Consider the following 27,730-nt stretch of genomic DNA (forward strand, 5'->3'; position numbering starts at 1 on the left):
TCGGCTGTGGGGGATGGGGGAGATCCGGTGGGGGATGATGGGACCCCGGTTCCTTGAGCGCCCTGTAACAGGCTTCCCTCTATGCTCTTGAGGCACTCCCTGTTGGGATTGCTGGGAGGCGGATCCGACGAGTGGTGGGTGAGGCTTTGATGTGCATGTAATTCTGATAGATACTGGCAATATGGGTGGGTGGGTGGGTAGAGTGGGGGGGTTCGTTGGGGGGGTTGCTGGGGGATGGGGCGGGGGGTATTTTGGCTTTATCGCACACTCACTGTGGATTACTCCTGTGGATGCACTACCTTGTAGCACAGATACTGTTGGGGTGAATGTTGTCCAGTTGTGGTCAGTGTAGTGGGGCGGTCACTGCACTACGTCCTGATTTGGCTGGAGGGCGGAGTATTGGGGACGGGGATTGACTGCATTTTGTTCTGTGACCTAATAAAGTCTGTTTAAAAAAAATTAAAAAAATCGGTCACCACTGTGAACTCTGGTTGAGGAAGGGAGAGGGATCTGCCATCAACCCAATCCTGGCTTGTTAGCCACCATTGCAATTGATGTGCAGTGCCCTTCGAGATCTGGATGCAATCGGACAGGTTTCCCTGATGTTGTGCCCACTGGAACTTCAGGTCCCACTGCAGAGTCCGCATATGCCATCTGCAGGATGCAGGCCGCCAGCAGGCCTAGTAGCCTGAGGGCCATCCTGACCGTAACCCGGGATAGAGGCGGAAAAGATCAGAAACATAGCCTGAGTATCACAGACTGTTCGGGAGGATAGACCCAAAACTCCGTTGTGTCCAGAACCTCTCCGATGAAAAGGAGCTTCTGAGAGGGGGTCAGGTGTGACTTCCGCACGTTGATGGAGAACCCCAAAGAATGCAGGAGGTCGACCGTAGTCTGATGGTGGGAGACGACTGCCTGGGGAGAGCCCGCCTTCAACAGCCAGTCGTCCAGATAGGGGAAGACTGGAACCCCTAATCTGCGCAGATGAGCTGCAACCACTGCCAGCACTTTTGTGAACACCCGAGGGGCGCTGGTAAGGCCAAAGGGGAGCACAGTGAACTGAAAGTGCTTGTGGCCTACCATAAACCGTAGGTACGCCTGTGGGCGGGGATGTGGAAATAGGCGTCCTGCAAGTCCAGCGCAACTATCCAGTCTCCAGGGTCAAGGGCAGACAAGACCTGAGCGAGAATCAACATTTTGAACTTTGCCTTCAGGAGGTAGCGGTTGATGTTCCTGAGATCCAAGATAGGACGCAGGTCTTGGTCCTTCCTGGGCACCAGAAAGTAGCGGGAGTAGCAACCACAACCTACTTCTGGGGCAGGAACGCGCTCGATGGCTCCCTTGGCCAAGAGCGCCGAAACTTTCTTTTGGAGAAGGGCCAGATGCCTGACTGCTCAACCACGCTACCACAAAAGAGAGTAAAGTATTATCTACTATAGCATCTGCTGTGCCTCTGGGGATCCACTGGACTCTGTGCACACTATACCTCACTTTGGTATAATATACAAAGAGCCAGCTTCCTACAGTGTTTGTTTAGAGAATTATGTATGTGGGCTACAGATTCCTTCTGAAATCCATTCTAGTCATCTTCCTTCTTGATCTTCATCAGAGTTTGTGCCCAGCCAGTGTGTGTATGTGATTTTTCTTGTGTGTTTGGGGGGAGAGGAGGGTGGGGGGGGGGGTGTTGGTCTGCCAATGCCTTTTTTGGGAGGGTGATATTTTTGTAATTGATTAATTCACAGTAGACTTCATGACTGCAAGCTCCAGGGGAGGGAGCTGGATTCTTCCTCCAGTATCACTGAGCAGAAGCTTTGGAAAAGCTGTAGGATCTTTACAAGAAACTCCTTGTCTTTTCCTGACATTACCGCCCACCCCACCATTTGACTTGAAAATACCTTGGGCGGGGAATGATGCCTTTTAAGGTGATGTTTATTTTCGAACAGCTGCAGGCCACTTATTTCTACCTCTGCTTTCTAATTAGATTTATCCGTTTGATGGCTATGATAATTACATTAACAATCCTCCCATCAGCCTTTCGGGTTAAACTGCAGTCATTTGTTTTTAGAATCCATTCTCAAAATGGATTGAAGGACCAGTTGCCACCAAACCCTCTTTTCTGATTAGGCCGGCCTGTGGGGTTAAACTGCGGTCATTAGTTTTCAGTCATTAACCCGCTTTCTAAAGGGTGGGCGGGGCTGCGTCGGCCAACGGTCGTGCGCAGCACCTGGAAGGTAGTGCTCGCGTCGCCCTCTGGCCCTCGCGAGCACGGAACGGGTTAATTAAAACTTCAATAGAGACTGTAGGACCAACTGCAACCATGTTCCATTCTGGGGGTGCAGATCTACCTTAAAGTGTTTTTTTCTTCTGAAAAGCTGTAAGTCATGGGAGTTTCTTCACATTTTTTGTCACGATATTGAGGACAAAAATATTGACTTTCACAAGTATTTATTGCATAGTATCGACCTTCACTATATTGTAAAATATATACATGGAAATATACATTTACTGTTTTAACTCCACATATACTTAATTTGACGATAAAGTGCAAGCAGATACTGTGGACTTCTGAGGCTCGACCACAAGGAGAGATTTAAAAAAAAATTAATTTGGGAGAAATCCCTGCTTCAGAATAAAAAGTTATTTACATGAAAAGAGTTTTCCATCAGTTTTCTTCGGTGTGATTATTACAAAGAGGTTTATTCTAAACTGAGGAATCAATGCTGCATGAACTGTTGAAAGTGGTGCCACCAACACCTTGGGATCTACTAAGATGTGTTCAACTCTTTTCCTTTGGTAGTTGTCTTTGTAATATGAGCCCTCATCCCTTTCTAATGGGAATAATTAATGCAAGTTCCGTAATCAAATTAATAGATATGTGGATCTCGTTTTAATGACAATTGCTGCGACATTGAGCCAGGGAATTTTAGGAAAGACTGACCGAAAAGCAGCAGCTTACCACATTCATACATACCAAACGTGACTTCACCCTCTTCGGAAGCTGCTCCTTCAGAGTGAAGATTTCATTGCGCTTCACCATGACTTGGGAGCCATCCTCAAACTCTACCTGCATGAAGAAGACACTGGCTCAGCCATGAGAATGAAGCATTGTACGTACCTCTGCCTTCTGATAGGACACAAAAGGATGTTTGTTAGATAACTACCACACATTGGTTGTACAAGTTCTCATAAGGAGGTGGAGTGTTTGTGAAGGAAAATACCCACAAATCCAATCATGTACCGGCCAGCAGCACTCAACTATAGTTAAATATGAGGTTACATTTGATGAACTTGAGGTACTGAGGCTGACTCTTTAAGCCAGAAGCATCTTTGTTAAGTCCCCAAGCCTTACAAATAAGTGTTAAACTTTTTTTTTCGTAGCAGTAAATTTCCTACTATTGTCACAAGAATGTCAACCTGATTTTGTTTATCCACCAGTAGGGGGATGAAAAGCAAGATTATAGTCCAAATCTCATTACTACATTATTAAAATCCTGACTAATTTCAGAGTGGCAGCTGTGGGGAGCAGCCATCTCTAGAGTGTACAAGGAAGAGCTGATTCTGGTTGTCATTACCTGGTAGATGCGGGAGTTGCGGGCAGCGATGAATTTGGCTTTATAAAGATTTCCATCCGTCCATCGGAGCTCGATCAGCTCCCCCTCCAAGGGGGGTCCGCGATGCACACAGTCTCTGCTCTAAGTGCACAGAAACCTCAAGGTAATCAGTATACTAGACATGGTCAGAAAGGTATATGGCACAACTCCCTCACTGCTAAAAATTACACTAGATAGCATCATTCTGCACATAATCAAGACGCATCGAACAGAATTCATACTAGCAACTGCTCACATATATCTGTACCACGTTGACCAGGATTGCACCAGCATACTTAAGGAAGTGCAATCTCTGAGCTATGAAACAGGAAATTCTCATTGGGTTACATTATATATCCCACTGCTACCTTTGCTGTTTTATAACCTTGGAAACCTTGGGTCTGTTTGCTGAGATGCATTGCCCGCGTATCACGGTCACTGCAGTTGATATTCTCTCTGTAGAGACTTTCTTTCTGAAAAACCATGCTGAGCACTGTAGAAGGAGGGCCCGGGATGTGGCAAAAAGGAGAGGGGGAACTAGGGGCTGGGGCGTCAACACACTTTACATTCAATTATGTTGTTTCATGCAATACCCAACTGGACGTAACAACACCCCGTACATAAATGTTTTTTATTACCTTTCAGTTCCATTATCAAATCCAAGGTTTTGGGACTCCGAATGCGCTTGGAGTTGTTCCCAATAGTTGTACACGTCTGAACTATATTAGGCTTATTTTTTTGCTTCTCATTATGAAAATGAGCATTGGCAAAGGCAGTAAACTCCTGGGTCTCACCATTGCCTATTGGTAATGCTGAACAGCAACAGGAAAAAGCATCTTCGACAATGCTCTACTGCATCAGAAGGCGTGATGATGCAGCTACGTCATTTCATAGGTACATGCATGCATCGCCATGCCCTTTTATTTTTATTACTCATGATTGAGTGATGAATAAAAAACAATGAAATTTGAGTTGCACAAGGGTCAATTTACTACCTGATCCCGCTGGGGGGCAACAGAGGAGTGGGTGGTGTAGGGAATAAAAGATAAAGCTGGGTGGTTGGGAACAGCTGCACAGGAGGGTGAGAGAAACACTACTGGCAAGGGACGAAGCACATGAGAGAGCAACACAGAGTGTGGGAGAAGCGAAAGAGGGAGAGAACTGTAAAACGCAAGCCCTCTCATGGAGTGTGTAATCAAAAAGCGCAAATTAGTTTACCAAAAATTAGCAGGGTTAGAACTCAACCAAACAATAAGATGGTAAGGAGAGTATAGTTCAGGGGAGGGACAAACAGAAGAAGAGGGCAAGCCTACAATACAAAGCAAGAGTGAGTGACAAAGTCAACCAATGGGAAACAAATGGCGGGCTGCAAGTTTTTGGAAGCCCACAGCAGGTCTTTCACAAACACAGCTCGAGTTATAACATACGCAAGACGTAACAAAAGGCTTGAGGTTTTAAGAATCATAGAAAATTGCTAAGATTATTGTCCATGACTGCTGTAAATGGCATTGGGATGTTCAGCTTAATAACTGGAAATTCACAGGGAAGAGTGTAGGTGTGATTTTGAATGACTGATAAAACAACATTTATTGAGAAACAAAATTGATGGGCTGGTCAAGTTTGTCAACCCACCTCCCCCGTAACAGTCATTAACACTTGCATTCAGAGCTGTCTGGGTGCTATTGCGACATAGAAGTAGGCATAATCTCAAAATGAGTGGTTGTATATGTTACTGCCTCTGAAATGTTTTTTTACGCCAGCAGCTTAATGTATGAGAACACGATCTAGAGCTACAAAACGGTGATCAGTCGACTTGTTCACCATCAATCATTTGCAATAGTATGTGCAGAGCAGGCAAGGTTAAGTAACACAAGTTACAGACAAACTTAAGTCTCTTCTGCTGGAATAGTTTAGGATAAGAGCTTTATGTATCATCCTTAGCCATTCAACTACTTCGTACCGTTATGCTTTCTGGGTATACGTTGTCACTGTATGAGCCGTCATCAAAGTTCACCTCGTAGTAGGATTGTGTGGCCATACCAATCACCTCACACTTGTAGTAAAGGCCATTGCGGTTCTTGGTGATTACTGTCTGACCCAGAGAGACTTCTTTACCAAACTGCAGCTGTGGAGACAAAAAAGAGTAACCCTGTCAGATGAGTGGACTCTTCATTAGGTACTTCCAATTAAGCTCACTTTTTTCTGATCTCCACATATTTTCACGTATGTTTTTGGTAAATGCTACTACCTTCATAGCTGTCAATTTAGTACCGCTCAACCTCTCTCTGATAAGTGTTGGTCTCTGGACCCACATGAAGCCTTGAGGCCTTTACTTTCAGATTGTTCCCCAATCAAGAATCCCCAAGTCATCCGGAGGGAGGGCAGAAATTATCCCAGCAGTGCGCAAAGGACGGAGTCTTCGCCTGAGAGGCAGTTATTCTTTGAGGGAAACATCCCATCACCACAGAAAAGGCAGTTTCTTATTTGCTCATGAACTCAGTGAGAATCATATCCACCTCTTGGTGTCTAATTAAAAAAGTATACAGCCCTTCCAAAGGACCAAGTTTTTCATCTTTTATATCCCCTGGTGGGACTGTTATGATGAAGTCCTCTGCATGGCTTTCAAAAGCTGTACCAAGCTCCTGTTTTTTCTGTGTAGTTGTTTGTTTTCGCTGCAGAGAGCATTACGATCTGCAAGTCCGCTGTAGCGTTACATTTTTACTGTGCTTTTTGTCAGATTCTAACCTGAGCGTCTTCCCCAATCTTAATTAGGATGGCTACCACTCTCTTATGCCAATTATGTGAGCGGATTGGTGGTGTTGGTACAGATTTGTAGTTCTGAGATTGTTGGACCTACGTCCTAGGGGTAGCTTGGCTCAGGTCAACAGGCTCACATCTCCGCTTGGCTTCTCATGCCTGCATCCTACTCAGCTCGCAATCTTGCGCAGCACCACTCAAAAAGGACACTACACCGATTACGTGTAAGGTTTACTGTAAAGCTTTATATCATTTCTTTCTTATTAAAACCCGGTTTTCAATTTGACATTACATTCCGAACCATTCCATTTCATTTGCATTTGAACGTTTCTCTATATTCTAAGGCAAAACCCGGACCTTACTGTACAAGATAAACTTGTCTTCCAATGTTTCTTTCTTTTTTTTAGACTCTTAACACACGGTTTCATTTACGAATGGCATTTCCAGGTATGACTTAACAACTTTCAACATGAAATATTATTAACAACTTGGCATCTCACTACCACTCTTTGTATGGCCTATGCACAGCACCTGGACTCTCTAGGATGTCTAACCGCCACTTAATTAAACATCATTTACTAATGCATTCTATTGTAGCTATTGTTACAACCCTGGCAACTAGAGGTTCATCAGTATCTCATACATTTCATTTCAACACAGCATTACATAGGCTTTAATCCCATCGAGATCTGTGCTGGTCTATTAGGGATCTCGGCTTCCCAGGGATTAAAAATAACAGGTATAATTAGGACATATCCTGAACTCCGCTGTGGGCCTCACAGAACTCTCTCTCCCCCTCCCCTCTCTACAGGGCCCAGCTTACGGTACAGTCCCGTTGTCCTCCGCTCAGGAATTCCGCCGGAACTGGACTGATCTCACTTCACACTGTGAGGGACAGGTCTTTTCTTTGGCGAGGTGTTCTTTCCCTTGGATGGCAAGAATCCGGGAACTTCCACTGCTCCCCACTCCTTCCCCTTCCGGATCTGAGCCTCCCTCCGCTACGGCTTCCTGACAGCCAGCCGCGGTGAACTCAAGTTAGGGACCTGGAGGTTTCCCGTATTCCGCCACTAAAACCGGTGCAGTGCGCAGTCTTCCTCACTCTCGTCAGCGAAGGGCGGCGCTGCGGCCCCTCTTCACGTGATCGGAGGACGGCGGCCTCCAGGACGGACCCGCCCCCCTTGCCTGCCTGCTTCCTGAAGTGACTCTCCTCAGGGTTTCAGCCCAGCCCCTCTTCTCCTCCAGCCTACGGGGTGCCGCAAGTCCACTCAAAGGACCACCGGCCACCTGACGATCACGGGGTGGCGATGAGGTCCGTTTCAGGTAGGGACTTGTCGGGGGTATATTATGGCGGGGGGGGGGGGGGCTTTCTGGCGCTGCACTTTACGCTACCAGGAAGGCTCCGGGACAGTTGGACAGTATGGCCCAGTCCTCTTGCTACGGGCTGCGTTCCACTCCTCAACAGTTAAGGATAAGGGGGTTACCGCCAAGGCCAGTCTGATTCTTCCACTCCTGCCAAGAAGGTACGCGGGATGAGTTGGTCCTAGGCAACAATCCTAGACCCCCTTCACGGGCTCTTGCCCTTAATGAATATACCAGTATTACGCTGCTCCTCCAGTTCACTGCCTGCATTCAGGGACCGGTCACAAGGTTAGGGGTGATGTTACTAGGTTGAGGACTCTGTGCAGACCCTTAGGCCGGTCCGTTCCCCTTTAAGTACAACCACCTCCTCACACAGGCGCCTTACTCCTGAACCTTCCGCAGTCCTCACCTATCCTAAAATGGCCGCCCAGCTGTCACCTCTATTTATCACCTGGGACCTGACTAGCCAGAGGGGCCCAGAAGGTTCCGGAACCTCCCTTGGCAGTCATGGCCCAAGCGCAGAGGTGACCGTTGGAACCACCATTTTGTAACTCTAACCTCCCTCATCTAGTTTCCTCAGTGGAGCACCTTGCGCCTCCCCCTCAGGTAGTGAGGGTGAAGCGCCCAGAACCTCTACATCAGCACCCAAAAAGTTTGGTAGACAGAAAAATGAGAAGGGAGTAAGGGACAAAAAATAATAAAATGAGGAGGGAACTGCCAAAGGGCTGACAGCTCTAACAGAGATGCAAGCCTTTTTTGGCTCCATCTCTGGTGCAGTTACTGCCATCCTGATCTCATGTGTAAAGGACTATCCATTTTCCTACAATTGGGGTCTTCTGTCTATCCATGTGTTGGATGTGTGTATGTCTGTGGGTCCTGTAAGAGAGCATGGCTGGACGGGTGAATGGAAAGTGTCAATCTGGGGCACTGCTATCTGTATTAAAATAGCAGCATTTTGGCAGGTTCTCCTTTTAAAAGTGTAACTGGGTTTGGTTATATAGTTGAAGTGCAGAGGTGTTGGTGACCCTTGGACACATGTAGTAAACGACAATATCAATTCTGGATACTGCCCTTTAATCAATAACCGTTCGGCGAGCCTAAGACTAGGCCTTAGGGGGACCCTCCAGCCTAGGCCTTAGAGGACCACTCACCCAAGACCTGTAGGCCTCAAGGTGAGGCCGGTGTTTCGAACTGCAGATCTGTCTTAAAACCTTTAGCATATTATGTTGTCGGTAATGGTTTTGCCTCCCAGGGAGCCTTGGCATCTGGTTCAGCTCCAGAAACAGACTTCATCATTCAACTGCAGTGATCAAGAATATATCATGAGAATTCTGTTGTGAATAATTCTGTACAGTGAATTATTACTGGAACAGAGGCTCAATATGGTCCTCTTTGTGCCCAAAAAATGGGAAAAAGAAAAGGGCCCTCCAGTTATCAAGTAGAAAGGAATATGCTACTTACCAGTATGCATTTGTTCTTGGCATGTAGAGCTGCAGATTTACACACTTTTGCATAGATCGCCATCTGGTGTTGGGCCCGGATGTTTGCAGTTTGTTTTTCCTCTTGGAAAGTCTTTGGAAGTCACGAGGTCGGTGACTCCTCCTTTGGATCGTATTGTGCATGGGCTTCGGCTCCATCCTCAGATTGTTTTTCGCCAGCAGGGAAAGATGGAGCGTAGTGATAACAGTGAAGAAACCCATGTGTGTATCTAAAAAAGATAAACTGGAACAGATACAGGTAGCCGGGGAGGCGGGTGGGCGTGTGTAGATCTGCAGCTCTACATGCCAAGAACAGATGCATACTGGTAAGTAGCATATTCCGTTCGAGGCATATGAGCTGCAGATTACACACTTTTGCATAGACTATATAGCAGTTCCCAACCTTAGCGGCGACCACCGGTATCTGTTGCAGTGGTTTGAAATAGTGTTTTAAGTACAGCCTTGCCCACACTAGCTTGTTGCTTAGTTTGCACATCTACACAATAGTGTTTGGTGAAAGTGTGCGGTGTTGACCATGTAGCTGCTTTGCAGATATCATCTAATGGGATGTTCCCTAGAAATGCCATGGAAGCCCCTATCTTTCGTGTAGAATGGGCTTTAGGGGGAACGGATAGCGTTCGTTTTGCTTTGTGGTAGCAAATCTGTATGCATTTTACAATCCACCTAGCTATCCCTGATTTTGAGATGGGGTTGCCCTTGTGTGGTGGAGAGAAAGAGACAAACAGTTGTTTGGTCTTTCTGAAAGGTTGTGTTCTTTGGATATAGTAAAGTAAGGTTCGTTTGACGTCTAGCGTGTGTAGAGCCCTTTCTGCAACAGTTTGAGGTTGCGAGAAAAACACTGGTAATTCTACAGATTGGTTTAGATGAAAAGGGGAAATGACTTTAGGTAGGAATTTTGGGTTGGTACAGAGAACAACCTTGTTCTGGTGCATTTGAAGAAAAGGTTCATGTATGGTAAGTGCTTGTATCTCACTGACCCTTCTAAGGGAAGTGATGGCTACAAGAAAAGCTGTTTTCCATGTGAGAAATTGCAGTTCGCATTTATGCAAAGGTTCGAAGGGCGGCCCCATTAGCCTTGTGAGAACGATATTTAAGTTTCACACAGGTGAGGTTGGTACTCTGGGGGGAATTATTCGTTTTAGGCCTTCCATGAAGGCTTTAATGGCAGGTACTCTGAAAAGAAAGTGATAGGTGCTGCCTGTTTTGTAGGTAAGCTGCAATCGCTGCGAGGTGTAGCCGAATGGAGGTATATGCTAGGTTACACCTTTTGTAGATGGAGTAAGTAGCACATGATGTGTTGTATAGACACGTCTAGAGGATTGATTGTGTTGTTATGGCAATAAACAATAAATCTTTTCCACTTGGCAGCGTAGCAGGCTCTAGTGGTAGGGCATCTAGCTTCTCTGATGACGTTCATACAGTCAGGGGGAAGGTTTAGGTATCCGAATTCTAGGTTCTCAGGAGCCAGATCGCAAGGTTGAGCTGAGCTGGGTCCGGGTGCCTGATCTCTCCATGGTTCTGGGTTAGGAGGCATGGTGAGAGGTGTAGCTTTTGGTGTGGTACTACCGAGAGTTCCAGCAGCGTGGTGTACCACGGTTGTCTGTCCCATGTTGGAGCTACTAGGATGAGTGTGAGGGAATGCTGTTGTAGCTTTCGCACCACTAATGGAATTAGTGGGAGAGGTGGAAAAGCGTACGCAAATTTGTCTGACCAGTTCATCCATATCGCATTGCTTTTGGACAATGGGTGTGGGTATCTGGCGGCGAAGCTTGGGCATTTTTTGTTTTCTTGGGTGGCGAAGAGGTCGATCTGCGGATGCCCCCACATTTGAAAGAACGGGTGAAGAACCTGCGGGAGAAGTTCCCACTCGTGGATCTGCTGCGTCTGTCTGCTGAGTAGATCTGCCATGGTGTTTTGGACTCCTGGGACATGTTGGGCTAAGAGAAAGATTTTGTGTGGAATTGCCCATCTCCATATGCTCTGTGCTAGTTGGGAGAGCTGTGGAGAGTGTGTGCCGCCTTGTTTTTGAATGTAGTACATGGCCGTCATGTTGTCTGTGCGAATGAGGACTGCTTTGCCTAAAATCTGTGTTTGAAAGGATTTTAGGGCTAGAAAGATTACCAGTAACTCCAGATGGTTGATATGGAGTAACTTTTGTTGCGGCGTCCATGTGCCCTGCACTGTGAGGTGTAATAGATGAGCTTCCCAGCCGGAGAGCGATGCGTCTGTAGTTAGTATTATTTGTGGAACCCGGTCCAGGAACGGTCGACCTCTGGAAAGATTTGTGGTGTTCCACCACTTCAGAGAGCGATGGGTGCGACCGTCTACCAACAACAGATCTGTCAGTTGCCCCTGGGCCTGGTTCCATTCTTGGAGTGGACGCATCTGGACTCTGGCGTGAGGCACTATGAAAATGCAAGAGGCCATCATCCCTATCAGTTGCATAAACACTCTTGCTGGAAGAGAGTGTTGAGGTATGAATCTTTAACGCAAAGCCTGAATGCTTACAATCCTGGCAGGAATGATTAGGCTATGGCTTTTGAGGTGTCTATGGTGGCACCAAGGTATTGCTTCATGTGGGATGGTGTTAGCTGGGACTTTTGGTGGTTCACCGTGAAGCCTAGCTGGTGAAGTAGTTGGATTGTAGTGGCGGTGTGGTGTACACATTGGTTGTAGGACGTGGCTTTTATCAGCCAGTCGTCCCAATATGGGAAGACGTGAATGTGCTGTCTTCTGAGGTGTGCCGCCACTACCGCTAGGCACTTGGCGAATACACCCTTGGTGCTGTTGTGACCCCGAATGGGAGCACCTTGAACTGGTAGTGTTGCTCGTCCACTACAAATCTGAGGTACTTTCTGTGAGCATGGTGTACCGGAATGTGAAAGTATGCGTCTTTTAAGTCCAGTGTGCTGAGAAAGTCGTTCTGGGAGAGGAGCGGAAGTACCTGCTGAAGTGTTACCATGTGAAAATGGTCCGAATGTATGTATGTGTTTAGAGGTCGGAGATCTAGAATAGGTCGTAGAGTCTGGTCTCTTTCTGGTATCAGAAAATATAGGGAGTAGACCCCTAAATTTTGCTGATTGGCGGGAACCTGTTCTATTGCCTGTTTTTGTAGGCGGGAGATTACCTCCTGTTTTAGTAATGTGGAATGTTCTTGTGACATTGGTCGTTGCCTGGGTGGAATGTTTGGGGGGGGGTAGATGTCAATTCTAGGCAGTACCCTGAGCGAATAATTTGGGTCAACCATTTGTCTGAGGTGATGGTCTCCCAGACCTGAAGGAAATTTTGTAGCCTGCCCCCGACCGGAGTGGGATGGTCTGGAGGGAGCGGGGGGGGAAGTCATTGGGTAGGCGGTGTGGCAGAGTGGGCGGTATTTGTTTTGCCTCTGCCTTTATTGTTTATTGCCCCTATAGCCGCCTCTTTGATAACCCCTTGTGAAGGTGGACTGAGCAGGGAATTTGTAGGAAGTGGACGCGCTATCCGAGGAGTAATCTCTAGTGGTACCCCAAAGGAAGAGCGGCGAAAGGAGCGCCTAGGAGGGTGTGACTGCAGGGCTCCCATAGATTTCGCCGTATCCGTGTCCTTCTTCATTTTCTCGAGGGCCTCAACTACCTTTGGGCCGAATAGGTGTTCTTGGTCAAAGGGATGATTTACGATGGAGGCCTGTACCTCAGGTTTGAAGCCTGATACTCTCAGCCAAGCATGGTGATGGAGGAGGACGCTAGTGTTAATGGCCCTGGAGGCTGTGTCTGCTGCGTCTAAGGCACAGTGTATAGAGGTGTTAGTTATAGTCTTACCCTCTTGAATTAATTCATTGGCCCTATTTTTGTATCTTTCTGGGAGATGGTGCATGATGGTTTCTAATTCATCATAATGCGCTCTATCGTATCTGGCCAATAGCGCTTGAGTGTTGGCGATACACCATATATTGGCTGCCTGTGACGCAGTGCGCTTTCCTGACGCGCCCAGTAGCTTTGACTCTTTGTCGGGTGGTGGTGCTTCGCCTGACGCCTGGGAGTTTGACCTCTTCCATGTAGTGGAAACCACTAGGGAATCCAGTGGCGCTGGCCCTTTGATATAGGCAGGATCTGTGGGGTCAACTTTGTACTTTTTCTCTATGCGTGGGTTAATGACCCTAGCCCTGACTGGGTTCTTAAAAACCTCTGGCGCATGTTTTATCACCCCCTTGAGCATAGTTAGTATGGAGGTAGACCTATGTGCGGTATCAAAGGTGTCGAGGAGGAAATCCTCCTCTACTGGGTCAGTGTGTTGCTCTACCCCGTGATAATGTGCCGCCCTCTGAAGTAGGTGGTGGAAACCTAATGAGTCCTACGGTGGAGATGGCCTGGAAGGGTAAAGGTCATCTTGTGGGACGTCTGGAATGTCTGGATTATTGTAGTTGTCCCATGGGTCTGGGGATCCTGTAGGGGTGGGGTCTTGGGGCACATCCCCCTGTATCGTAATATGGGTCCCCCTGATCATCATCGTCTGGAGACGGGGTCGGGGAGCGATGAGGTGGGGGTGGAGAAGGCGGAGAGGGCGGAGGTGGAGAGGGTGGAGGAGGTGGGGAAGGCATTCTGAAAGGGAAGGTAGCAGAGTCCTTCCTCTTTGGAGGTGGAGGCGGAGCCGGTTTGTCCAAATGTCTCTTTTTAGAAGAGAGTGCCAAATGTCCAGTTTTTGGATCCTTGGCAAGAGTCTTTTGCAAGGGATCCGGTGTAAACAGTTCCTGTGACAATGTTTGTTCCGTCGGCGCCGAAGGTTTCGGGGCCGATGACTTTTTAGGCTTGTCCGTGCTGTGCTTAGCACTGGGCTTGGGAACCTCCGATTTCTTGGTCGGTGCCGAGGTGGGCTTCGGCGTAGAAGTGTCGGTGCCGAGGGCCTTATGGGGTTTGGTCGGTACCGAAAGGCTGGGTTTCGACACCGAGGACTTTGGTGCGGAGCTCGGTGTTGAGGTAGAGGCCAGTCTCTTTTTCGGTGCCGAAGTGTGTTTCTCGGCACCGCTGGAGGGCTGGCTCGAGCCCGAGCCGCCGGAAGGCTTATTTGGCTTCTTCACCGGGCCCGAAGGTGGGGTGTTTGAAGCAGTGTCTCTGGTCTTGCCTAGGCCCGGAGGCGAAGGCGTGACCGAAGCCTTTTTGGTTGTCGGCACGGGAGGGGGTATAGTACTCACGACCCTCTGCGCCGGGGTGATGTCCTCCAAATCTGAGTCGTCGGCTTCGGAAGCACTGACGAGGTCCTCTTCGGTGTGCTGCTGTCCCGGATCTTCGTCGTCGTCCTCGAAGATGTCGACTGGAACGGAGGTCGAGGAGTGCGCCATGTTTCGTCTGGCCCTTCGATCTCTAATAGTCTTTTTCGATCTGAAAGACTTGCAGGCGGGACAGTCTCGAGCCTCGTGTTCAGGGGAGAGGCAGAGGTTGCACACCTCATGAAGATCGGTGTGGGGGAATTTGGACCCACATCGAGGGCACTTCTTGAAAGGAGTTCTTTCCATCAGCCGGGTCTGGAGCTTGGGTAGGCCCGAAGGCCGCCGTCGACGACTGGAATCGAAGATGTGTCGAAGAGAAGGTGATTGAGGAGATCTGGATCTGTACAATACCGCGATGAGCGCCGCTTCGATCGTCGAACTGGAAATGTTCGGAACCGGAGCGCGAAGTATTACATCCGAGTCCGATGGCGGAAAAAAACAATCTGAGGATGGAGCCGAAGCCCATGCGCAATACGATCCAAGGGAGGAGTCACCGACCTCGTGACTTCCAAAGACTTTCCAAGAGGAAAAACAAACTACAAACATCCGGGCCCAACACCAGATGGCGATCTATGCAAAAGTGTGTAATCTGCAGCTCATATGCCTCGAACACTCTGGTATGCCCATTTTTAACCTCATTCAATTGAGCATTTGATTGAGTAGCGGTCAAAGTTTCGACCCATTTTGTTATAAATTGTGGTTGGGTCTTCATTAGGACAAACACATGTTTTGAGGTAACAATTGGTGTCCTGTGTGTGTTACATCATCAGGTAAATGGATCAGGTAAGATCCCTTTATTTAGATTAGGACCCAAAGAAATGCTGTTCAACTGGTATTTGAGTATCTGGGCCCACAGCACTCCGCAATACTCTGACACCTCGGAAACACAAATGAAGAGCTACAGCTCACTAACAGGGTCACCAATGTTTTTGCCGAACTGGGCGCGCTTGCTCCTTAAACCTTTATTCCACGTTAATGGGCGTAACAGGGTTAGTTAGGCAGTACAAAAGCAAACACTTTCCGGAAGAGTCTCTCTTTAAGAATGTTATGCGCTCTCTATTAAGAATCCTACAAAAGGGAATCTGAGCTCACTCTGCAGGGGTAAATGCTGAAACTTCAGCTTTTGGAGTACTAGTGTGTGTAATTTGTGAAGCCACTACTTACCTCTCAAGCTTTTACAGGCAGTTAATGCATTAACATGAGTACAATCTCAGTTTGGCAGGGAGATCCATTAGAGATTAAGGGATGAAAACTCAAAATAATACCCAGCCCTGCCTCCTTGTGCAAAGTTGCTTCAGGAGTGGTTCACAGCGGAATCTGTGAGTAGTAGTATACTTTCAAGAAACATATCCTTTCCTTTTGGAAATGTTCTTGCTGATAAATAGGTAACATTGCTTTTAGCTTTCACCTCATCCTACTACTTCCCCTCTTTTGAGGTGCTTGATTATTTTATAGTTTCTCACTGTATTGTTTTCTTAGCTGAATCTTCATTTCCATGCTAACCTCAGTAAGGAATTGAAAAAGTGGTGGCAATTGTGGTGCATTTATTATAACCAACCACTTTGTAGCTTACAATGGGTACCTTCTGTATCCTGACTAAAGTTGCACACAGTTGACTCACAACAGCAACGAAAAAAACCTCTGTTCGGGGTCAGATACAATGAAAGGATCATATGAGGAATATACTTGAAGATTACATGTACATCAGAAAGAATTTTGCAGACACTAAGTACCTTAATTGTTTACAATGTCTAGTATATTAAATGAGTTGTTAAAACTATGGTTGTTACATGTTAGTTTTAAAAGTCGAAAAGCCCCCTAACTTCTAAATGTTTTGTAGACTATACCTGTGTAGCTCCAAAGTATCAATTGTATTTTTTTCTATAATTTATGAAGTGTTGTTGTAAAAACATCTTTTTAACGTTCTACTTTCATTCTAAATCCCATTAATACATCTACATTTCAAGTTAACTTCCACAAATAACTTGCAATGGGCTTTAGAGGATGCTCATCCATAGTTGTAGCTAAGGTAAACCTCTTCCGTCTTTATTTGCCTTTGCAATGTTATTATAACGTGATTGCTATTCCCCTAAGAACTCCACAACCTGTTCTAACTCAAAGTGTGCTCAAAGAAGAACAAGTGTCCCAAAACATGTTGGAAAGCTGCATGTATCCAAGCCTACCGGTGGAAGTAAAGGTCAGGACAGATCTGTGAATGGGAAGCACGTTTATTGTAGTTAAAATATAAAATATTATTGGGGCCCTCGCAATGACCGGGAAAAAAATATAATTGTGTTATTCTACATGCTAGTTGGACTTGAATCTCTAAGACTCAAAGGAAAGAAAGCATCCTGTGTAAGCTACATATTTTATGGAGATGGAGACAGAGCAGCAGCAATGGCAAGACCCAAGATCAAAACTGAAGGACTGAGAATAATTGCAAATACCCATAACAAACATGAAATACAAGGAAAACACCTCATGCTGCAGAGGCGAATGCCGATTTGACAAGTGCCCCACTGATATCTACTCACCTTCTGATTGACTGCTTTATGCTTGAAACAGGTAATGGACACAACATATGGCCAATCATCAGGCTCCATAGAGACCCCAGCAGTATGGGCGCAGGTGACGTGGAAAGAGGTAGAGCACAATGGAACAGAACACTGGATGCAAGCGCCCGAGCCCCGTTTCATGTGCTTCTGGCAGTATACACATCGCTGAGGAGAACAAAATAACACCGGTGAATGCTATACATTAGTGGTTCTTAACCTTTTGGCTTCTGTGGACCCCCACTTAATCGTTACTGGAAACAGGGTCCCCCACTAATCATTATTGGAATCTGGGAACTCCAGTTGAGTCATTCCTGGAAGTTGGGAACCCTAGGTCTAAGCATTTTTGATGATTTGAACTGCAAAACAATACACAAAAAATACAGAAGCAAGCATTCATCAAACACACAAATAATATTTATTTTATTTAATCGACAAATATAAAAATAATCTAAATTACATTTTAATGGTATGGTTGGGGCTTTTCTAAATTCACTTGCTCTGGTCCCATGAATCGTTCCAAGGCTACTAACTCAGTTTTTAGCCTCCAGTTACAAATTCTTTCACATTTACAAGACGCTTTGAATTTTCCAGTTTGACATGTTGCTTCTTTACCTATATACACTTAATAAATCTGTTAATATTATTAAATTTTTTAAGCAGTCGCGGACCCACAGGTTAAGAACCACTGCTGTACATGTTTGTTAAGTATTTATGTTTGGGTGTGTATCTATAAATGATCAGATCAGTGTCTCTTTCCAAAGGAAGTTGTGGGCCAGACATGCACTGCACAAACCAGTTAAAAGCATCGAAGACTTTGTGAGGCTTAAGAACAATCTAAAACCACACTTGAGACATATTTAGGATATTGATGCTTCTCAGTTCTCCCCAGATTCCAAACAAACCGGCAGTTTTATTTGAAGTTTGTTAAAGATACAATCCGCTTTGTGTGTGACCTAACAGTTTGATTCTAAATGATACGTTAAGAAACACAGATTCTTAAAGAATAACAAGTCACTTTTACCACCTCGCAGTAATTAATATCTTGGAAGATATGCTTGCAAGATATTACTAAGATTTCTGAATAACCACTCCGTACACCAATCCTCAAAAGTACAGCTGGCAAGGTTTTATTTTTTTTTACATTAACATGCTTTAAGAAAGGTCCATACTTTGGAGCATAAATGTAATTTAAAAGTTTTTTTTGTTTAATTCACTAATGAGCATTTTTTCACTGTTCATTTTCTTTCAAAATGCTGCTTTTCCTTCCAAAGTTGTCTTGTCTCCTGAAATGCACTACATAGTACTTAAATAGGTAAACTCTGGAAAGCTATCAAAACCAACTTTGAAAGAAACCGGCGTGGATGTACAAAGAATTAAACTATCAAATTACAATAGTTAACAAATCAAAGTATTTTGTTTCATGAAATGTTTTACTTCATATCACCTTTGTTCTTTTATAGCCCCCACAGTGTTGAGCTCCACGATGGGGAACTATGCTCACTATGTACTAGAAACCAGCTATAGTTGGTTAGGATCATATGTGAACATCTTGGCTGTGATTCATAATGATCGCCTGAAGAAATTCAACTTTACAGCTTACAAAAAGGTGTGTGGAACATGTTGATCTTCATTTCACAGCCAAAAGATGGCAGGTAATGTTTCCATAACCAAAGCAGTATTATAAAGGGGCAGGGCCATATGGCAAATGTCAAGAGATGCATACCAGATAAAACATACTGGCATAGACAGCTGCTATCTTAATATACCCACATCAGATCACCAAAGTGGCCTTGGGTGGGCGGGAAGATTTTTAGACATGTTCAGAAATAAAGTTTTGTCTAACGCCTTAATTTTAAAGGCTAGTTCGAGTCCTCTATTATTACACAAGGTACCTTCTCCTTGTAGAAGTTCTTGTTCTTCTTACCTGAATAAGTGATAAAAGCAACAAGCGCAGATCCCCAGTTCTCTGTATCTTGTTTGTTTTTTCAACGAAACTGATTTACTCTGTTATGCAAGTGTACAAAAGGTTTATGCTTTGATTATAGAGTTTTACTTATTTTACCTGTTTTTTAACTAGACACTTAAGAGCCAACTCCTACACAACTAAGAAAGGCATAAATGCCCCCACCCTTTTGAAAATGTCTTTAAGTGAAGCTCTGCTCACAAATGGCATCACTATATTTTCACATCCATGGGAACCTGACAAACATCCACTCATGTTACGCTTCATCCAAGGAATAAAAGAACTAGCAGCCAATAATCAGACGAGTTGTATTCTTACCAATTTGCACCTTTCCTGTGGGACAGCACTAACATCCACGGGATGTCGCTCTATCACATTGACGAACTTGACTTCCGGTACAGCAATAGCACATATCACATGGACCCACCTACAGATAAATGCACCAAATCAGAAAATGTGGAGACCAGAAGTTTGATGGCTTAGTAATGGGTGTTTAATTCATTTCATTGCTGAGGTTGCAACTCCAGGCAAACTGTCTCCTGCTTAAGCTGTCTCCACATGCCTCAGACCTTGCTTACAACCGTCAACATCTGAAAAATGAAACAGCCACTTGACCTACAGATTGAGTAACAGTTACTAGACCTATCGCTTCTACATTTAACCTTGTTTTCCAACGACTAAAATACGGATGTTAGGTACAGGTCTTGACTTGTCAAAATATCCCATTAATCTGGGTGTGGCGGCTCAGTGGGCTGATGAATCCACTCCAAGTATTTGTATTTAACTCCATGCATAGTTTCATAGTACAGTTGTTCCACTCAGCCTGAGGTTAATAAAAGGAGTACCATTGAGTTGGGAAGTAAATATCAATTATCGGTCATTAGCGCCAAAAGGTTCCTTTAGTAAATTGTGCTCTACTAACATATCTGTTTTCGTGTTTGCTTAAATTTCACAGTGTAATAAAGTCGTTCTGGGGTGGAGTAAGTCAGATGGGTGCATGGGATAATGCTAACACCGCCTCAACTCGGTTGCTATTTCTCATGCAAGACTAACATCACTAATCACGGCCATGCAAGCCTTTTAGAAGTGATTGTGAAATGGCTGCCCAGCTCTACTATTCTTCAGTGACATGGCGGAGTCTGACCCAGCACTGCCAGCATTACAGAAGCAGAGCACGAGTCTGACCCATGCCCATGTCGACTGGCCTTTTACAGGTCCAGGTGTTTGATCAGTATTCCTCGGTCCTGCCAGCCAGCCAATAGTAATGCTGATCTGCGATAAACTATACTACAAGCATGCCTGCCTTTCAGAGGTGATCCAGACTGGTGAGTACTGTGCTGCCAAGGTGCCCCTTGTTTTGTGTCACCTTCAACCATTCTAGGCGTTTTAGCCAGAATTACACTCCATTCTGACATTTTTAGTTCTCTTTTATTCCTATGTGTGAGTTCCCCAGTCTCACCATAGGAAAGGCTGTTTATGAATAAGCCATATTATGTTTTAGCTCTTGAAAGCGGGACACTAATAACCTGTTGGTGACTGTTCCCTAGCACTACCAGCCTTGCAGAGCCAGTCATGCTTGTAATAAATATGAATATACTGATGGATATTTCTATCTGCATATAACTCATCTTTTAAATCCTCCTCATCTGGAAAATGTTACAATAGCTCCGGGGCGCCAGTAAACTGTGATAGTGGCCTCTAGACATAACTACTCTTAGCTAAAATCTAAACACCACCCCTAACTGCTGGCATACTTTTTTCGCAGCTTCCTTCAAATTCAGAACTATGCTCCTGTTTATTTCTGCGGTTTCTCTGGAAACTGTACCAGCCCCATGGAAGCATCTCAATCTCTAATTGCACCTCTGCCAGCAGGCCCTCCGCTGCTACTGGCGGATGCTGCTCAGTGCTTCTGCCACTGTGCAGACGACCTCACCTATTGTTAGGCCATCTACACCACAAGTGACATGTCTACTGGTCCAGCAGCACCAGTCTTTGATTTGGATGCTTTATTGGTAAGATTTCCTCCCATGACACGTATACGATCCCTAAATCTCAACCATGTGTCCAAGATGATCTTTCCTACTGCTCCCCCCTTCTCAGTGGTATCCATAATTCAAGAGGACGGAAGACATTTTCAGCTCTGACGCAATTTTAATGCCGCCCGAAGTTCTGCATTATGATTGAGGAAGTGAACAATTTACTCCCTCCACTTCATTCTGATGTGATTATTAAGATTTACAGAATGCCCGCGGCCTTGATACATCTCCAGATTCGACTCGATTAAGGAGAGCTTTTCCTTTGAAGTAGTTCTTAGGAGAGCTGTGGTACTGTTTGAACTATCCCTTCGGCCTGAGGAAGCAATACCTAATATGTTTAATGAGATCCTTCAGCCTGGGCCCTGTACTTCTGAGCCCCATTTGCCTTGCAGCAATGTTTTGGTTGACTCTATATTGACAGCCTGGTCTAAGGCTTTCTTGGTCCCTGCAGTTAGCCATCCGATTGTTATAAGCGGTAGACTGGGAACTGTGACCCTAAACGTCTGGTACTGTACCCTACTCCTGAGAACCTTGTGGTACAGGTATCTCTGTTAACCCATACTCTGTTTCTCCCTACTTCTCTGGATAGTGAGTTGAAACATTATGATGTGCTGGTTAATAAAGTAGCCTCTTGAGGCAGCTTGGAGTGGCAATCTTTAAACACTCCTTGTCTTCTGGCTTGCTAATGACATAGAAGGTTCTTCTGGCATTACCGAGGACGTTTTTTCGTTAAAGATGGACAGGATACAGCCAAACAGATTTTACCTTCTTGCCTTGATTCAATTAACTATTTTCTTGCCCACTGTACAGGAACCAGTCTCTTTGTTTGCAGTCAAGTCTGGGTGCACTCCACTTAATTTTCTGGAGATGTTCACACTTTGATGAATATACCCTTTGATTGGGATTGGCTCTTTGTGAGAACGCCAGCTGTCCTTGGAGAGGTTACAAATAGTGGTTTTACTGCAGGTTTTCAGGGTTAGTCTCCCTAGTTTGCCAGTTCTAGTAGTAGTATTGTAAGTACAGGAGATATTCCAGAGGTCTGGCTTTCTGTGAAAGTCAGCCATCTGTACCCATAAGGTTATTTGTGCAGAATTATCAGACCTTGAGCGCATCTTTCACCCACCTCTTCGCCTAACAACGCAATAAAACCACTTTAGTTCCTCCATCGGCGAGCATGTGCACCTATGGGGGTGGGGTGGATTGGATTAAGAATTTCCAGTCACTGGTATTCAATCACTTTAAAACAATGGCTCACACAAACTGTCCATATTGATGATCCTATACCTTTTCTGAATGTTCCTTCATATTCACCCCCCAGTTCAGATGATGGTTTTGTTGGACAACGCTCTAATCCTCTCCAGGAATGTGTTGATGTTTCATGCCAATTGAGTTAGTGAAGAAAGTGGGGCGAGGGCTTGGTTGTTATTCCCATTACTTCCTGGTCCTCAAAAAGGACAAATGCCTGCAGCTCATCCTGGACCTCAGGGTTTGAAACTCATTCCTTCGAAAAGAGAATTTTAAAATGATGACAGAGGTGCGAATTCTGCTGGCCTTAGACCATGAGGTTTTGATGAGGTACTTGGACCTGCATGCTTTTTTCATAAACAGATCCTGTAGTCCCAGAGGGAATCCCTGCATTTTGTAGTTGTAGATTCAACCCACATTAAATTCACCATTCAACCCTCTGGCCTTGCATCACCCCCATGGTTCTTTACATTGGTAATGTCAGTGGTTGCTGATTATCTTCACACGTTTGGGATACATGTGTTCCCATACCTCTGACTGGCTGTTGATGGCGGGCTTTCCTCACCTAGCCTAAGACCACCCACAGAGGACAGTGTCCCTTCTGTTCAGAATGTGCCTCTTTCAGTGAGTCCAATTACCACCTTTTTCTTTCACAGAGGATACCCTTCGCAGAGGCGATCCTAGGCACTGCTCACTGAAGGTCGTTCTGCCTACAGAGTGAGGCTGCACCATTTAGGCTGTAATCCAATGTTTCAATCCAGAACTGCTTTTCCAGCCTTGATGGTTCTGAGGCTATTGGGCTGTTAGATTTCTGCATCCTGTTTTTGTCTTTGACCCAGTGGCACATGTGGGCCTTTCATTGGAGCTTGCACCTTCAATGAGCCAACATTGTGGATCTCACTCTGAAGAGATCCACCTGAAGCAGTGTCAGACCCCAACCTACTATGCTGCAGGCTTTTCGGTCTTTGCCTTCTGGAGGCCACAGTAGAGATGGGACGCATTGACCCTCAGCTGGGGAGGTCATGTGGATTGAGTAGCGATCCGGGGCCTCTGGTCTTACCAGAGGAGTGTCACCACATTAGCATACTGTAACTGCATGCCATTTATGGAAAACACATCTGCTATGTGATACTGCAACAAGCAGGGCGGTGTGGGGTCAAAAGCTTTGAGGCTGGGGCCCAACAGAATTTTGCTAAGTGACTTGCTTAGTATGTTCCCTCAACACCAGGACAAACACCATGAGTGGCATTTACAGCTGGAGGTAGCTAAAGGAATCTTAGTCCAATAAGGTGTTCACAGCGCACTGGAGATTCCATATTCAGGGTCAATAGGAGACACATTGTGACTTTGGTACAACTTTGGCTCTGTAATGAAAAAAACTCAGCTGCTACCAAGCACAAGTCATTCTGGTGTCCTCGGAGAGACGGGAACTTATAACCCTAAGCATTGGGCCTCACTTTTGAGATGGTCCTTTCGTCCCAGTAGCAGGGCAAAGTCCTCAATCCAAACCTTAATGATGTACAGATTAATGTGTGGACATTGAATGGAACCATCTGAAAGGGCCTGACCTAGCAGAAGTGGTGGATGTCATTATGGCTCCCTGCCACCTTTCCACCAAGTCAATATATTTAGGCCATTGGGCTTAAGTAAGATAAAGCATATTTAGACCTTTCGGGTGCAATTAGGTCTTTCTAAAAACATTTTTTATTGTGTTTGGCCCAGCAACTTTGCTGTGGGCAAGATTAGCGGGCACTTATCAAGACTTTTTGTTTGTCTTATCAGCTCTTGATAATCTAACCACCTGTTGTTATGAGTTTTCTACAAGGGATTTCACATAATTTCCCTCTTCTTGACCTTCTCAATGTTGTGCTTTTTTTGCCACTTTACATATGCAATCCATAGCTTCCTACTTCGTAGTATGTTTTCATCATTACAATCACTGTTGCACATCACATGAGTAAGCTTCTGGCCTCCTCGGTTTAACTTCTGTATTTTGCTTTCTTTCTTTACAAACTGATAACTAGGACTTGTGCGTCCCTTTTCCGGAAAGTGGTATCTCCCTTCCATGTTGGTCTGTTGAGCTTCCCATATCCTTCTCTCCAGCTCATTCATATAAAGAAGGAGGCAAGTGTGGTATAGCCTTAGTTTCTATATCGATAGGACTAAGGAATATCGTTGTGATCAGCCGGCTGGTTATTGGCTCCACCGGTGTGAAGAAGTGAAAGGCGGTCCAGAAGCAAACCGTATCCCAGTGCATTGTAGTCTGCATCTGTGTTATGCTTTAGCTGAGAAGGACTCCTAAAGCCTAGGAGCCCATTTGTTAAGATTGAAGGCTGCAACAACAGCCCTAGCTTTGGGGGTTTCTATTATTGACATCTACCAGGCGGCTAAATGGGCTTTCATCCATATTTCTACCAGGCACTACTGATAGAGTATGCGGTCCACTGTGCGGACCATTTTGCTTGTGGGGCTGGAAGTACTTATGGTGTAAGTCCACTCCTCAGACACACCTTCATTCGGCGGGCATTGCTTTGTACCAATTCAGAGGCTGAGAAATTTGCAGGTAGAAGTATCCATCAGAAGAGTAGGTAACCTGTCTTCAGTAACCCTTTTTTAGTTAATACTCTATATGCCTGAAGAGTTCTCTCGATACCTTTCCATTATTCGGTTCAAGGAATTATTTGGTTCTTACTTGCTACATGGAAAAGAACACAATAAATAAGTCAGAACCATATTGCTGATGAATGGTTCTGGAAAGATACACGCTTTCAGAATTTCTAAAAGTTCAAGTGAGTACTGTCAAATAATTTACTCATTAATTGGGTCGAATAAAGAAGTTAAAAAGCTTGACCTTAATAAATCCTTAACATCAAATGTGAGTGAGCAAGGAGGTGCAGTTTATGAAATAATCAGCTCTGGTCAGTTTAGTACATGAGTGATGCAACTTGTACGACATCAAACAAGGAAAAAGATGTAATCAAGACACTGCATAGAACATTTGAGGGAAATGGGGGATGGAGGTGAGGGGTTCTAGCCCTTTTCACCTGTGAATATTACGTGTCACTTTGTAACACTCACCTTCTGTCCGTGGTCATCTGCAGTGCTCCCCCTCTGAGATTACACAGACAGCAATCCTGTGGCAACAAAATTTATATTAAAACGTGGAAATCCTTCAACCTCACCACAATTACCCAGTCTGTCTGTTTTACTTGGCATTGATACTTTTATGATACCTGGAACTGCAGTCTACTTCAGATTTCAATTTGACAGCATGGCTGTTCTTGGAAGTTCAATGCCAAGTAAAAAGAACTGCCAGTCTGACATAAATGTCTTAACTGATCATGCCCCTGAATTTTACTCTTGGTCCATCACAGTCAGTCGTCTCTGCCCAGATATCTTTTCTGATTCAAGTCTGAATGGTGCCCCTGTATGGATGAGGTACTTACAGCTGTCCAAGCTTTCACTGAGCATCGGGAACAGGTCCAGTTCATGCTCACCAGATCTGGGTGTATCCCATAACAGCCTGAAAAAGACAAGATACCAGTTCATGATCCAACTGTCTTTCGGCTCGCAAAAAATCAGGTCTTCAATTTCAAGTATGGGTTAATCACCCAAAGCTGCAAACCCAAGCAGCATCTTTAACTCCAAAATCCTACACTACAAGCACTGGCTGATACTTGACCTAGTTCCCCAATCTTATAAGGAAGAGCAAACCAAACTAAACGTTTTCTTTATTTTAGATATACAGTAAATAACTTCTGTTCTCTTGAAAGAAAAATGTAGAAATATTTTTTTAAATCGGTTAAATTCTTGTATATTTAGAAATCTGTTTTGAAGAGACCCTGCAAAAAATTCCAAAACCTCATATTGTGCAAAGCAGGTCAGGCTGTAGTTGAGACTTAAGTTTGCCTGTATGGCTACTGCTTGGTGAACCTGTGCTGCCCTGCTTGGAAAGGTGTTCATAGCCTGTGTATTTGGCCCTAGTAATATCAACACATTTGCAAGTCCATTGTAGATCTCCATGTCTTATTTTGGTTTTGTTACCATCAGAGTGGTTCTCAAATGTAAAGGTTTGTCTACTGCCCATGTCCTAGGACCCTTGCCTTCATCATGTCTAGGGCATGTATGAGTGTGCGAATATGAGATGTGTAAATTCACAGGTGAACTGGTACACAGTGGGGTGCACTGCACAAGATGGCGGTCTGCTTTGTATAAATGAGTGCATTTCAGAAATAGCAGTCTGCATGTAAATATTTTTGCTTACTTGGGTGCCATTTTTTGTTCCAGGTCTGATGTTTCCAAGAACGTCTGTTTATACCAAACATTTGACCAAAGAGGATGTCCAGCGTATAAAGACTGAAGGATAAACTTCTAAAGTCAGTTGGCCGAAGAAACCAGAACGAATTTCCCAGCGTCAAGTTAAAAGGTAATGACGAAGGTCAACTATCTCCATGTATTAAGTAAAAAGACATTACAGCAGCTGCAACTCTAAGAATAGTAAAAGGTACCTGGAGAACAGCAAAATATATTTTACTACTTGATATTGTCAAGCAAGGATACAAAATTAGACGCCTTGTCCATCTGACATACCGACAACAGTGGTGTCAAGATCTTTGTTCCGATAGTTAATAGTTGAGGAGGTTCAATCTCTTTTACAAAAAAGCAGTTGCAGGAGTGCCAAAACATAGAAAAGAAATAGCATATATTCCTGCTACATCCTGGTGAAAAACATTTAATCTTTAGAGTATTGTTTGATCTGAGGCCAGACGTATACCAACAAGTGGATGAAGAGGGAAATATTTAGAATGTTGGCTCTACTAAATCGACCTTAATCTGGAAGACTGGATTGCATCCGTTTATTCTCTTGATGCTTATATTACCTTCCCATTATGCAAGGGCCACAGGAGATTCCAGAGGTTTCGGCTAGGCAGCTCTTACCAATACATAATACTACTTCGGCCTTAAATGCCCCACAGGATTTAAAGGCCAACAGAGCCTCCACATGAATTTGGATGTGCTTGTGGACCTGGGTCTCTAGATCAGTTCTTCCAAATGACATCTGGTATTTGGGCGCAGCACTAACCCCAGACTTGGTAAGAGTGTTACCCACTGGTGAAGACATGGTCATCTAGACAATCAGTTTCCAAATGTGAGACACGTTTAGTCTCTCCTAACCAGCTTGGCCTTGTGTATTTTCACTGTTCCCAATGACAACTGCCAGTGCACATTCAAGGGATTGTGTTGAATATATATGGTCTTGATCAACTCGGAAGAAGAAATGTTTACATATCTGTATTCCTAGTTCTGCACTGTGGTTCATTGAAGTAATACACTTTAGAATAAGTCCCTGCTTCATTGGGCTCCCCAGTATACTTAAACACTGTAGTTAAATTATCACTCTGGTGCAAAATCCAGCAAAATGGAGGTTAGGTAGCATCTTCCAAATCCTATCACTGTAATGTTTTGGTTGAACCTAAGCAGCAC

General features: G+C 44.9%; 1 protein-coding gene across 2 annotated transcripts in view; it reads right to left on the bottom strand.

Annotated features, from left to right (window-relative positions):
• Positions 1-27,730, bottom strand: part of KDM4B (lysine demethylase 4B) — a 350,269-nt gene that overhangs the window by 24,573 nt on the left and 297,966 nt on the right. For both annotated transcript variants that reach the window (XM_085637671.1, XM_085637670.1), the window contains exons 17-23: positions 25,693-25,769; positions 25,325-25,380; positions 19,284-19,392; positions 16,982-17,167; positions 5,551-5,715; positions 3,573-3,692; positions 2,972-3,064 (exon numbers count right to left, since the gene is read on the bottom strand). In XM_085637671.1, the coding sequence (XP_085493797.1) occupies positions 2,972-3,064; positions 3,573-3,692; positions 5,551-5,715; positions 16,982-17,167; positions 19,284-19,392; positions 25,325-25,380; positions 25,693-25,769 (806 nt within the window). The remainder of the gene's footprint in view (positions 1-2,971; positions 3,065-3,572; positions 3,693-5,550; positions 5,716-16,981; positions 17,168-19,283; positions 19,393-25,324; positions 25,381-25,692; positions 25,770-27,730) is intronic.

This window comes from Triturus cristatus, chromosome 12, assembly GCF_964204655.1.
Source record: "Triturus cristatus chromosome 12, aTriCri1.1, whole genome shotgun sequence".
NCBI classification, from domain to species: domain Eukaryota; kingdom Metazoa; phylum Chordata; class Amphibia; order Caudata; family Salamandridae; genus Triturus; species Triturus cristatus.